Raw genomic sequence first — 12,888 nt, 5'->3', positions numbered from 1 at the left:
GGATAAACCGCAGAGCACCATGGCAACTCACTCATGGAAATGCTAATAACTGGGACGTAAGGTGGGTGATTAACCTATCAAAAGCAGAACCCTAACATTAAGTTGGGTGCAGATCTATGCAGAGAAAAATGAAGCGTTCCCACCGTGAACATGCACAAAAGCAGTGAGGCATTCGCAGCTGCAGCCCTGGCAGGGTCTCTGGGCAGGGGGTAGTGGAGCGTGGCCCCTGCTGCTGCCCCTCTGCCCCCCCCCCCCCGCCGCAGCATGGAGCAGCAGTGGGGTGGGGGGCGATCGTGCTTCTCTCCTTCCCTTTGTTGGAGCGTAGCTGTATTGTTTGGCTTGGCTTTGCAACGTGAGTTATAAATAAAAATGCCTCACCAAGAGTGCGTGACTCATGGTCCTCACCACAAGGATAACCTCTCTGCTAGGAAACCTGATCCGAGGACCGAACTGCAGCATGCAAGAATGGAAGACATTGCTTAATTAACATATTTAATCCAAACAGCAAGCAGACGAACCCCTCACCCCACCTGGGCTGGGGTGGGCTGCTGGGGAAGATGTCTGTGCCTCTCCAGACTCCTGTCCTGTGAAATCCCTGACTGACAGCCCAGCCCTCGACCTGCTCCAGGGCCCAGTGGTTTCCCTGGAACAGCAGCAGGGAGCTGACGTGGCCTCGAGCAGCTCCAGGCTCGGTATTACATCCTGCCACCCTCCGAGGGGGCAGCTCGTGGGTGCTGGTGTCGCCTCATCCTGCTCGGGCAGGGTGGGACGTGGGGACGTGCTGCGGCATCAGCCCTGCGCACTGGGGCATGGCAGCGGCCCCCTTCGGGAGCCAGGGCTGCAGCGCTTCTCTCGGGATCGCAGGCCGGCTGCACGGCTCCATCCCACCGTCAGGCTCTGCCCATGGTGCCTGGGCACCGCATCCTCCCGCTGCGCTGCCATCCCTGAGCCGGAGCCTGGCCCCGTGGGGAGAGGGACGCCCTGTGCCCCACTGCCCCAGCCCGGCGGGTCCCGGTTTATCCCGGGGGTAGGCGACGGCGGGGCGACAGCTGGCTGGGGGATTTGCCGAGGGCATTATTTAATGCTGTGGGTAAATGGAGAAACAGCAGCTAATTCTGGAGCCCGTAATCCTCTTCCTCCCCCAGGGATGGGGTGCATGCCAGTCACGCAGCCGCCGGTGGGCCCCAGGGACAAGCCCCCGGCAGCTCCCCAGGCGTGCCGTGGGCCGGAGTGACTCCCAGACCATGGGGGATGTGCAGAAGGTACGTGGGGTCCAGTGACACCCCGCCTGCGCCAGGGTGGGTGAGCTGGCACCAGCTCCCGGCTGCAGTGCCAAGCAGCCTGGCAGAGCAGGACCAGGGCTATGCCCTGGGCTTGTCCCCCCAGCACACCCGGGAGCTGGCAGGGCTCCCAGGGCAGGACAGCACACCCTGGGGCGGGGGGGTGAATTGGGGCTGGGCGGATCTGCCATGGGGTCACCCCGAGCCTGGATGCCTTGGGAGCCAAGCCCTGGTGCTCGCTCAGGCCATAGACACAGGGTACCCATGGCCGACAGTGCGCCCAGCTCCCCTCTCCAAACCGAGGGTGCTCTGCAGCAACCCAGCACCTCGCAGGACTCCCCCAGCACCCTGCACCCCCAGGGGCTGCTCTCCGTCATCCAGAGACTGAAGGGTTCCCCGGAGCAGGAGCTCCGCATCGTCCTGCTGGGGCTGGACAACGCGGGGAAGACCACGCTGCTGAAACGCCTGGCGTCCGAGGAGGTCAGCACCATCACGCCCACCCAGGTAGGTGCTGCTGGGGGCCACGGGCAGCAGGAGGCGGGCAGGTCCTACCCTCCCCTTGGGCGATGCCGACCTTCGTGTCTCCGCGCAGGGCTTCAACATAAAGAGCGTCCACTCGCACGGCTTCAAGCTGAACGTCTGGGATATTGGGGGGCAGCGCTCCATCCGCCCGTACTGGAAGAAGTACCTGGGCAGCACAGACCTGCTGGTGAGTGGGGTGGCCACCCGCAGCCCCCCCCAGCCCCCCGCAGCCCCCCCCCAGCCCTGTGTGTGAAGAGCTGCGCCCTCTGCGCGGGGCCCTGTACCCCAGCAGAGGTGTGTGGCCCCCGCAGAAGGCAGAGGGCTGTGCAGCCAGGTGAGGAAGAGACACTGACTGTCCCTTTTGTCCCCATGGCAGATTTATGTCATTGACAGCGCAGACCAGAAGCGTTTTGAGGAGACGGGGCAGGTATGAGGGGGCCGGTGTGGGGTGGCTGTGGCGTGCTGGGGCTCAGGCCCATCTGGCTCTTTGGGGACTGGGGTGGAGAGCGAGGCTGCTGCCTGCTGTGGGGGCCAAGCTGTCCCCAGAGCTGTGTGGGAAGGGCTTGTGACCAGAGTCTGGGCACGCAGAGCCACCCCACTCTATGGCAGATCCGTGTTCAGCAGCTCTCCCCGGAGTTGGGTGTGATGCCCCAGGGGTACCTGGCACAGGGGTGACTCTGCTCCTGGTGGGAGCAACTCCTTGGCCGCCAGCCCTTCTCCCACCTCCCCAGCGCCAGGTCAGCAATACCACCCAAGCAAAGGTTTACAAGTAGTGAATCCAGCGTTACAAACCTCGGGAATAAAGCCGGAGAGGGGAAGGTGAGACTCTGAGTGCCAGTCTTGGCTGTACCGGCACCAGACGGCGGCGTGGGTGTGCCAGACAGCCCGGGGCTGGCGGCAGCCTCCCGCAGCTGCCCTTTGCCCAAGGCTCTTGGTGCCGGGAGCGCTTCAGCCCTCGGGCAGTACTGCTTGTGGCTCCCGGGCTCTCTTCAGGGCAGATGGAGCTTCAGGGGTGCATGTCTCTCCCTTGGGATGTGGAGACCTCAGAGCTTCTTTGGCTGCAATAAGAGCACCAGAGAGAGGGGAGTGAGGCACTTTGGGGGACTGAGGTGTCCCAGCCTGCCCTGGGCAGCTCAGACAAGTGTCCTGGCAGCGCTGTGGAGGAAGGCAGCAGCGGGCAGCAGCCCTGGGAGATGGTTCTCTCTTGGCAGGAGCTGGCAGAGCTCACCGAGGAGGAGTCCCTCACAGGGGTCCCGCTGCTGGTGTTCGCCAACAAGCAGGACCTCGGGACTGCAGCACCTGCAGCTGAAATCGCGGAAGGGCTGAGCCTCCACACCTACCGGGACCGGGAATGGCAGATCCAGGCCTGCTCAGCCTTGACTGGGGAAGGAGTGCAGGTAGAGACGGGGGCCTGCAAACTCTGCAGAGGTGGGAGAGGACCCAAGGACCTGCCATGCTCTTGGGGCTGTGCTCACGTGTCTCTCTTCCCTCCAGGATGGGATGAACTGGATTTCCAGCCAGATCATGAACAGGAAGAAGTGAGAGTTGCAAAGTGCCAGAAGGGACTGAGCTGCAGGTCCCTAAGCCACAGCCAACTCCCCTGCTCCCTAGGCTCCTCCCAAAAGCTCCGCGGGGCTCTGAGCCTCGGACTGCCATGCTCAGGTGGGCTTCCCACCCAGTCTTTCACTAACCAGTCAGCTTCCCCTCTCCCTGCCTCCTGGGCTCCCACGGGCTCCTCATACCCCCCGACCCCCCTGCAGCCCCCATGCTGTTGGAGGGAAGCACATGTCCCACTGCGTCAGGGGCTCGCACACCTCCGGAACGAGAACCCGCTCAAGACTTGTCCATCCACACCCACACCCCTGGCACACCCCGCAGAGGCTGCTGCAATGCACACACTGCCCAGGGCACGCTGGGCACCCCACCACAGCACTGCCTGCACCCTCAGATGTGGCACGTACAGCCAGCCGAATAGTGTGTGTTCCCCTCCGCTCCCGTAGGATGTGACTGGTGCTGTCCCAGCCGCGGCAGCTGGCTCGGGAAAGCCTCAGTTCAGTATCTTTCGCTGGCCAGAGGAGCTCCCACAGGACCTGGGACAAGCACAAAGACACAGAGAGGACCTGGCTGGGCAGACACCAATGGAGGGGTTTCATCGCCCGGTGACAGCCCTGCTGGCAGCCGCGCTGTGCGTGCCACCGAGAGGGGCTGCTCTGCCAGAGCTCCTGGGAAGCGCGTTGTCCCCACGCACCCGAGCTGGGGCCTCCGTCTCCCCGCTGAAGACGCCCATCCCGAGGGCTGGAAGACGCGGCTGAGCGCCCGCGCCGCTGGGAATGGGTGGGAGACGAGCCGCAGCAGGGGGGGGACCCTCCTGCCGTGCCAGGCCCCGGGCTGCCGCCCTGTCCGCCCCGCGGCGGCCCTGCCTGCAGGCACGGGGCCCTGCGGCCCTCAATAAAGCTGCCTGCGACCTCCGCGCTGCCTCGGCCAGTCCTTCCCGCGGCGCCGGGACAGCGCTGCCCCCCGCGCCGGGGCGAGGCCTGCGGGGCCCCGGGCTGGCGCCGTTCCCGGGGCCGGGACCCCCGGGAGGGTCGGGGGCCGAGCTCGGTCCCTAACGCCCGGCGCCATCTTGTGTGGCGTTGCCATGGCGACAGGTTGCCAGGAGCCACCGCCTCGGCGCCGCCGGAGCCGGGTCACGTGTCCCGTTGTGGGCGGCACGAGCCGCGCACATGAATGGCAAGAGGAGGGAGAGCGGACTACAGTTCCCGGCATGCTGAGCGCCGCTGCGCCCGCGCAGTGCGCGCCGGGAGGAGCTCTACCTCCCCTTCCAACCGCCCTGCCCGAAGCACGGCGTGAGCTGCGTGCTTCCCTGGCCCCGCCCCCTTCTCTGCCATAGGCGGGCAAGAGTGACGCTTGCCCAAGGAGGCGGGAACGCGGTGGTGTGGGGGTTTCTGATTGGCGGTGCGGACTGCCGTTCCCGGGCGGGAGCGGGGCGCCGGAAGGCGGAAGCGGAGGATGGCGGCAGGTGCGGGCGGGCTGCTCGCGGCGGCCCTGCTGCTGGTGGCGGTGGCCGGGCCGCGCCCGGCGCCCGCCGAGCTCACGGACGGCAACAGCGAGCACCTGAAGCGGGAGCACTCGCTGATGAAGCCGTATCAGGGTGAGCGCGGGGCCGGGCGGGCGGGACGGACGCGACGGACGCCCCGCGGCGGCCCGGGCTGAGCCGCGCTCTCTCTGCCCCGTTGCAGGCGCGGGCTCCGCCGCGATGCCGCTGTGGGACTTCCAGGGCAGCACCATGGTCACCAGCCAGTACGTCCGCCTGACGCCCGACGAGCGCAGCCGGGAGGGTTCCATCTGGAACCGCGTGGTGAGAGCGCGGGCGGGCGGGGGGAGACTGACGGGGGCCCGGGGCGGCCCCAGCGCCTCTCCCGGCTCTTGCCCTGACGCCACTGGGCGGTCTCTCCGCACAGCCCTGCTTCCTCAAGGACTGGGAGCTCCACGTGCATTTCAAGATCCACGGAGCCGGCAAGAAGAACCTGCACGGGGACGGCCTGGCGCTGTGGTACACACAGGAGCGCCTGGTGCCAGGTACGGTGCGCAGCCGGGGGCCTCCTGGCTGGGCTGAGGCCTCGTCAGCACTCGCTGTGCCCGAGGGCAGCCCAGGGAGCTTCCCCTGTTCTGGAAGGTTTCTCACCAGGAAGGGTGTTTGAGCTCCCCTCTGGTTTCACTGGATGGGGATGGCATGTCCTGCGCTTTCTGCCCTGGGAAGAGGCAGTCACCTGCCTGGCAATAAACAGCTCTCAGCTCTTTTCAGTAGAAGCCTCTGAGCACCAGTTCTGTCTGAGAGCCTTCTGTTTCCAATGTTCTGCCCTGTTGTAGGTCCTGTCTTTGGCAGCAAGGACAACTTTCACGGACTGGCTATTTTCCTTGATACGTATCCCAACGATGAAGCGACAGAGGTGGGTAGCTCGGGGAGCTCGTTCACTGCTGAGGGGGCTGTTTCCTCGTAGCTTCGTGCTCAGAGTGCTTCACGCCCATGCCAAGGAAAAGTCTCTCCTTATGTGAGAGTGGGCTGCTCATCCTGTCATGGGAGCTGGTAAAGGGAAGAGTTTGTAAGTGCATTAGCAGGGGTAAGAAGGTCCTTGCTTTGTCCTCTGCTGTTGACTACACAGCTGTTTCTGAGTCCTTTCCCCCTCTGCGTGGGAGGGTGGCACAGGGCTCGTGTAAGCTGTGCACCACCTATTAAGTAAAGTTAGAGGAATCAGCTTAGACAATATTCATCCCAGCTGTCATTTCATGAACTTCTCTGTGTGTTAGTTGCTCCGTCCATGTTGTTTCTGGCCTTATTCTCTGTTTTCAACTTGGGTGTCTCTAAAAGAAACTCCTGGGCTGGCTTTTTTTCTCCAGAATTCCCTGTGGCTGAAATACAGATCACTCCTGTGGGGGCTGGTAGTCCTTTTCTTCTGTCCTGCTCTGCATTTGAGGATCTCATTATGGCACAGCCAGAAAACATATCTGTGCTAGTGAGATCTGTTGCACCAAAAACATAATGCTTAAGTTGTAAAGCACCTGGAAATGACCCATCTCCCTGTTGCCTTGATGGTCCCTGGGAGGTGAATTCTTGCCTCCGGTTGGCCTCTCCTAATGTACGTAACCTGCTGACTACAAAGCCCTGAGCGTGGGTTTCTGCCTGTTCTGGGTCCTGTGCTCTGTTCCTGACATTTCTTACCCCAGTGCTTACTCTGCAAGTTTGGGGAGGTGTCGTTGCCCTGGCTACGTGGTGTGGGCCGTGCTTTAGCCAGAACAAGCTCTCTGTTTAGGAGCAGCTTTATGTAGAAAGTGAGCCTCAATTTAATTGTTCTGCCCTCTGAATTCGACTGCGCAGCGAAGTTGCGGCTCAGTTGCTGTGCCTGGCTGAGATCCTGCTCTCGCTGTGGTTCTGAGCAGGCAGGGGAAGGTGGCTCTTGGTCTGCAGCTCGCGGGCTGCCGCAGACTGAAGGCAGCAGCACTCTCCTCCCTGCAGCGCGTGTTCCCCTACATCTCCGCCATGGTGAACAACGGCTCCCTGACGTACGACCACAGTAAGGACGGGCGCTGGACAGAGCTGGCGGGGTGCACCGCCGACCTCCGGAACCAGAACCATGACACTTTCCTGGCAATTCGGTACTCCCGAGGTCGCCTGACGGTGAGATGTGGCGGAGGAGGGTGTTGTGCGTTAGATGGGGCAGTGCTGAGGGACGGGTGGTGCTGTATCAGTCAGTGACTTGGAGATGGTTTTCCAGGCTCAACCACCTGCCTCTCCTGCTGCACCTCCTGCTCCGAAAGAGCTGCGGTGGGCGGGATAGTAGCATGTGTTCTTGGTGTGACGCTCCCCTGGCCTTGCAGGTGATGACCGACGTGGAAGACAAGAATGAATGGAAGAACTGCATTGACATTGCAGGGGTGCAGCTGCCAACCGGCTACTTCTTTGGTGCTTCTGCTGGCACTGGAGATTTATCTGGTGAGAAGGGGCTTTGCTTGCAGGAATACCTGCTGCTTGGAGCCTGGACTAGAATGCTATGGATGCATTGGATGGCTTCGATGGCTTCCTTTCCCTGCGTTGTTCACTGGGCTCTTGAAACCCTGTTGGGTAGGGACCCGTGGCCTGGGAAACGAGGCACCTGAGAGCTAAGGAACATCTCAAGTTGCTGTTTGATACCTGGGGCGTGAGGGTGGCTTGAGAGGGAAGGAGACACTGGACGTGGCAGAGCATGGTCTAGGGATTCTCTGAGCACGTGGACGTCTGAGAGCTTCTGACAGCATTTGGTGCTGATGATTGTTTCCTAGACAATCACGACATTATCTCGATGAAGCTATTCCAGCTCATGGTGGAGCACCCTCTAGAAGATGAGAGCGTTGACTGGACCAAGATTGAGCCTAGCGTTAGCCTCCTTAAATCACCCAAAGGTGAGTCTCTGGGCTTTGGAAATGTTCAGTGGGGGCCTGGGAAATGTCAGGGCTGGATGCTTAAAGGCCTGTTGAAAGGCGTCAGAGCTGGGCCACCCTGCAGGAGCTGTAGCTGTTCTTGTCTTTGCAGACAACGTGGATGACCCGACGGGGAATTTCCGAAGTGGGCCTCTGACGGGCTGGAAGGTGTTCTTGCTCCTGCTCTGCGCGCTGCTGGGCATCATTGTCTGTGCTGTGGTGGGAGCTGTGGTCTTCCAGAAACGCCAGGAGCGGAACAAGCGTTTCTATTAGCCGAAGACCTGGGCCGTGGTCTGGGCCCAAACCCATCTTTTCTATGGGGAGCTGTAAAAACTGTGGTTTCTAAAAGCTGTTTCTGAGAAATATCAGAAGTATTTTCTTACCCGTCTGTTTGGCTGTAACCCCTGCCCGCTCCTCGGCCTCCGGCGGGTTGGATCGAGGGGGGCAATGCCCGCTGGGCCCCCCACGGCTGCAGGGGGGGAGCTTGGAAGTCGCTCCCCTGTTTTTCCAGTGCTTCCCCCCACCAGCCGGGACCTGCTGTGCTGCCTGTGGCAGGAGGGCAAGGGGCTGCGGGTGTGAATGTGAGGGGGCTGTGGGGAGGGGGCTGTGGGGAGGGGGCTGTGGGGAGGGCATTAAAGGACTGACACCACCTGCGGCTCTGGCTCTGTCTGGGGTGGGGAAAAGGGGACGGGGGCGGGCCTGCAGTATGGAGCAGCTGGGGGGTGAGGGGGGGGAAGTCTTGGGGTGTTGTGGTTGGGCTGGGGGGCTGGTGTTGCCCCCGGGGGGGGGGGGGGGGGGTGTCCCAGTTTGGTGGTGGGTTGTCCCTGGCGGGGGGTCGGTCCCTGGAAGGTCCCGGAGGAATTGGGGGTGGCGTTCCTCGGGGTGGGTGTGCACGGCCTCGCCGAGGCAGGTACGGTGCCCCCGGGGCTTCCCCGTGCGGCGCTCAGCGGAGGGGAGGTGCCGGCCGGGGGTGTGGGGGTGTCCCCGCAGGCCCGGGCCCGCCCCCGGCCCGCCCCGGCGGGCGGAAGGGAGCGTGGCGGAACGGCGGGGCCGGGCCGTGTTTCCGGGGGGTTGGGGGGAGCGGCGGGGCGCAGCCAGCGTGTCCCGCGGCGGCGGGGCCGGGTGGCGGGGCCGGCCGAGCGCCATGGGCCCGGCCCGCCGCAGGGCCGCGCTCCGCCTGCGCGGCGGCGGGTGAGCGGGGGACGCGGAGCGGGGCTGGGGGGGGGGGGGGATGATGTGGCGGCGGCGGCTCTGGGGTCCCGGCGGGCGGTGGGGGGGGCGGTGGTGGGGGTCCTCGGCGGCCGCTGACTCCCCGCGCTGTGCCCCAGGTCCCCGCCGCTCCTGGGCCTGCTGCCCGGCAGGTTCTCCGTCTTCCCGCTCTTCTTCCTGGCGCTGCTCCTGGGCTTCGCCTCGCTGCTCTGGCTCCAGCTCAGCTGCTCGGGCGAGGGGCCGGTGGGCGGTGGGCAGAGTCAGGGGGCTCCTCACCAGCCCTGCCCGCCCCAGGCCCCCCTCCTGCCGGTGGAGGATGAACCGTCGTGGGGTCCCCACCGCCTGGCGCTGCTTGTCCCCTTCCGGGAGCGCTTCGAGGAGCTGCTGGCCTTCGTGCCCTACATGCACCGCTTCCTGAGCAAGAAGAGGATCCGCCATCACATCTTCGTCCTCAACCAGGTGGATCATTTCAGGTAGTGTCTTCCTTGGCCGCAGTGAAACCCGGCAGAAAAAAGAGAGCGAGGGGGCCCTGTTCCAAAACTTCGTCCCTGCTGAGAGGGTCTCCTACTTGCCTCTGGTGGCATGGAGAAGCATAGGGCCTGGACAACAGGGAGTCAGGGCTGGGGCATGATGCTCTGCCCAGATTTACTCACTCTAGAGCTTATAGAAGGGCAAAGGAGTATTTTGCTTCTCTCTTCCTAAGCAAGAAGAGAGTTATCTACCCCCAGATATTTCAGCTTTCTCCCCAGTGTCGCAGGTCTATAGCACCAAACATCTTGGGACGCTGAAATTCAAGGAAGTACCGTGGGGTGCTTGGAAATACAGTCACTCGCCCCCTGCTCGCTGTCCAGTACCTGCCTGCAGCCCCAGTGGGTGCTGTGGAGCTGCCCAGCCGGCCTCGGGCAGGATGGGGCTTGTTGTAGCTCCTTGGGGTCTGCAGTGACCAAACCCCTGCATGTCGCTGTCGGGCTCGGCGTGTGCTGCCTGCGTAGGGAGGAGCAGGGATGCAGTTTCAGGATGGGCAGCCATGGCACCCAGCACTGTGGAGGGTGGGAATGCCATGTTTGTGCGTGCCCCTGTTTGGGGACCAGTTGAATGTTTAGCGTTGAGGAGCACGGGAGAGGGACGCAAAGGGACGGTGGGTGCTGTGCGTGGCGCTGAGAGCCCCCGGTCCCGCGGCAGGTTTAACAGGGCATCCCTGATCAACGTGGGCTTCCTGGAGAGCGGCAACGACACCGACTATATCGCGATGCACGACGTCGATCTCCTGCCCCTCAACGAGCAGCTGGACTACAGCTTCCCGGAGGCAGGGCCCTTCCACGTGGCATCCCCGGAGCTGCACCCGCTCTACCACTATAAGACCTACGTGGGTGGCATCCTGCTGCTCACCAAGCAGCACTACGAGATGGTGAGCGCATGGGTGGGATGTCCCAGCCAGTTTGGGGCAGGGGCTCCAGCATTGCCTCGGTGAACGGTCGTACATTTTGTACTCCGTGCTTGGGAAGGGGGGAAGAGAGTCAGAACGGTTTGGGGACCAAGCCTATGATGTGAGCTGGTGGGAGGCAGGAGAGGGGAGGCTGCGCTGGCGCTCAGGCCTTGTGATGCTGGTGTCTGCTCCTCTGTGGAGCATGGAGTTGTGCTGGACCAGACCTCGGCCAGTATGGTACCCCTCTTGTTCCAGTGCAACGGCATGTCCAACCGCTTCTGGGGCTGGGGACGGGAGGACGACGAGTTTTATCGACGCATCAAAGGAGCCGGTCTCCAGGTAAGGGGTATTCCATGGCCTCCTGGGTTGAAATTGCCCTTCTTGTCTCCCCACCTGACCCCCAGCTGTAGCCACCCAGGTTGGGACCTGGGGAAGGCAGCCCTTCTGTGCTCTCCACTCCAGTAGCCGGCGCAGCAAGTTTTCCAGTAGCTTTACAGAAGCTTTCCTCTCCTTCCAGGTTCGCCGTCCCTCTGGAATCACGACTGGATATGAGACTTTCCAGCACCTGCATGACCCAGCCTGGAGGAAGAGAGACCAGAAGCGCATTGCTGCGCAGAAGCAGGTGAGACCTCAGTGTGATCAAGGGGAACCACGGGAGATTCGGGTTGTGATCACCACGTGCTTTAAGCCCTCCTTGCTCCTGTCCTCCCCTGCCAGCTCTGTGCTCCCTCCCTTCGCACTGGGTGCTTCCCCCTCTGCTGGAAGCCAGCACTGGCTGAATGGTCTTTTCTTCTTCAGGAACAGTTTAAGGTGGACCGGGAAGGAGGTTTAAACAATGTGAGGTACCGAATTGAGTCACGGACAGCTCTGAGTGTGGCAGGAGCCCCTTGCACCGTCCTTAATATCTTGCTGGACTGTGACACAAGCGAGACCCCTTGGTGCACGTTTGGCTGAGCCTGTCTCCTGTGTGCCAGTCGTGTGCGCTGTGCTGGTGCCAAGATGCCGGGGCTGCCGCCAAGCTGCTGGAAGCAGGCAGGGTTTTTGCAGCGGACAAGCATGGCAGTGCTGGTGAGACACAGAGGAACAGAAAAGCCTGAGAACCGGGCTTTGCTGGGACCAACAGAAGAGGCTGAGAGCGGGACTCGGCGGTGTCGCTGCGGACACTGGTGCTGCCTCCCAGGCAGGTGCAGGAGACAGTTTTCCTGTGCTGGACATGGCTGAGCTGCCACTCAGCTCAGAGGACAATAAAGAACTATCAGGGCACCTGTGAGTTGTGAATGCCCTGGGCCGTGCTGCACCACTCCTTTTTCCTGCTCCCTTCACCTCGCTGGCTTCAATGCACCTCTTTCTGGCATGGCCCTGGCTACACTCTGTCTGGACAGGCGATCTGCTCTGGTTTGGAGGCCAAGCGAGTCTGAAACAGGCTCCGAGTGAGATGGTGCCTGTGTTTCAGCTGCCAGGTACCCCCAGGGCTGTGCTGTGGTTGCTTCATTGCAGGAAGCGGTTGTGGTCACGCTGTGCCCCGAGCCCCAGCGTCCGCAGCTCTGCTGGATGTCAGCAGTTGAGGTAGCCCAGGACTTCTCTCTGTGGAGTAAGGAGGAGAGTTCTGGTTGAGCTGCTCCCTTCCTTGCCTGCCTTCTGTGGCACGTGCTGCCTCAGACTTTTTTGCGGGGTTGGAGAATCTGAAGTCCCCCTAGAAACGCTGAGGGGAATTGGGATCTGCTCTGGCCCTGTATGAGGCATCCTGGGAAGGCCTGGCTGCCAGGCTCACCGCAGTGCTGTCAGAGCTGGGGCAATGGTGTGGGTGACGTGCAGGAATTAGGATAGTCGCCCCTAACCTGCCTGAGTCGAGAGGAACAAGAGCTTCCCTGGGCGAGGCAGGGGCTGGGACACCCCTTGGAGGTGGGAACAGGGGGGTTGATGAGGGAGAGACAAGGCTGGGTCCCAGCCTGCAGCTCTCGCCTGCTCACTCTAGCTGCCTGGCCCTGCCTCGCTGCCGGGCCAGTTTCTCCCATGTCGTGGCAGGACAAGGGCCTGGGCTGCCCCTTCAAGCAGAGTAGGGGTGTATTTACCTGCTGAGAGTATCACAGTGCTGGTCCCCTACTACTGATGGGGCCTGCGAGAGCTCTGCTGTGGGCTCAAGACCCCCACTGTGGATGTCCGGGTGAGTGAATGGCTTGGTGAAGGTGCCCAGGCAAAGGGCTTTGTCAGCCTTGGGGTGCTGGTGAGCAGGACGTGACTGGGTATATGCACCCAGACCCAGGAGCCCAACCCGTGCGGGGAGTTGAGGACCTGCTGCTGTCAGAGCAAGAGCAGCCCACGGGAGGCAGCAGAAGCACTGATGCTGTGTGCTGGAAGAGCGCCTGGGACGGGGATGCGAAGAACCAGCAAGTCAACGTCCTTCTGGCTGCTGGGAATGTGCCTGGCTGCTCTATAGTGCTGGACGCGGGAGGTGGGGAAGCTGGGAAGGTCCCAGTGGGTGAGGGACGGGCACTG

The 12,888-nt window shown here is 62.7% G+C and overlaps 3 protein-coding genes across 5 annotated transcripts; all 3 read left to right on the top strand.

Annotated features, from left to right (window-relative positions):
* Nucleotides 1-1,094: 1,094 nt before the first annotated feature.
* Nucleotides 1,095-3,344, top strand: LOC104351662 (ADP-ribosylation factor-like protein 3). 3 transcript variants are annotated; one of them, XM_086471024.1, is made up of 6 exons: nt 1,095-1,262; nt 1,614-1,784; nt 1,873-1,989; nt 2,179-2,229; nt 3,014-3,199; nt 3,297-3,344. In XM_086471024.1, exons 1-6 carry the CDS (start codon nt 1,095-1,097, stop codon nt 3,342-3,344), a joined length of 741 nt encoding a protein of 246 aa, XP_086327150.1. The 3 variants fall into 3 exon arrangements, with proteins under 3 accessions (XP_086327150.1, XP_086327152.1, XP_086327151.1); XM_086471026.1 differs by having other exon boundaries at nt 1,245-1,262; nt 1,641-1,784; XM_086471025.1 differs by having other exon boundaries at nt 1,245-1,262; nt 3,014-3,248; nt 3,280-3,344.
* Nucleotides 3,345-4,811: 1,467 nt separating this feature from the next.
* On the top strand, nt 4,812-8,325 carry LMAN2 (lectin, mannose binding 2). Its single transcript, XM_086470914.1, has 8 exons — nt 4,812-4,953; nt 5,042-5,160; nt 5,264-5,381; nt 5,673-5,752; nt 6,817-6,978; nt 7,179-7,293; nt 7,620-7,739; nt 7,870-8,325. The coding sequence occupies exons 1-8, from the start codon at nt 4,812-4,814 to the stop codon at nt 8,028-8,030; spliced, it is 1,017 nt and encodes a 338-aa protein (XP_086327040.1). The 3' UTR covers nt 8,031-8,325.
* Nucleotides 8,326-8,901: 576 nt separating this feature from the next.
* Nucleotides 8,902-11,346, top strand: B4GALT7 (beta-1,4-galactosyltransferase 7). Its single transcript, XM_086471147.1, has 6 exons — nt 8,902-8,948; nt 9,086-9,439; nt 10,149-10,374; nt 10,648-10,731; nt 10,910-11,014; nt 11,191-11,346. The coding sequence occupies exons 1-6, from the start codon at nt 8,902-8,904 to the stop codon at nt 11,344-11,346; spliced, it is 972 nt and encodes a 323-aa protein (XP_086327273.1).
* Nucleotides 11,347-12,888: the final 1,542 nt, after the last annotated feature.

Source organism: Leptosomus discolor, chromosome 10, assembly GCF_034619465.1.
Source record: "Leptosomus discolor isolate bLepDis1 chromosome 10, bLepDis1.hap2, whole genome shotgun sequence".
NCBI lineage: Eukaryota > Metazoa > Chordata > Aves > Leptosomiformes > Leptosomidae > Leptosomus > Leptosomus discolor.
Note: the sequence above shows the minus strand (reverse complement) of the source record. Positions and strands in the feature narration are given on the sequence as shown.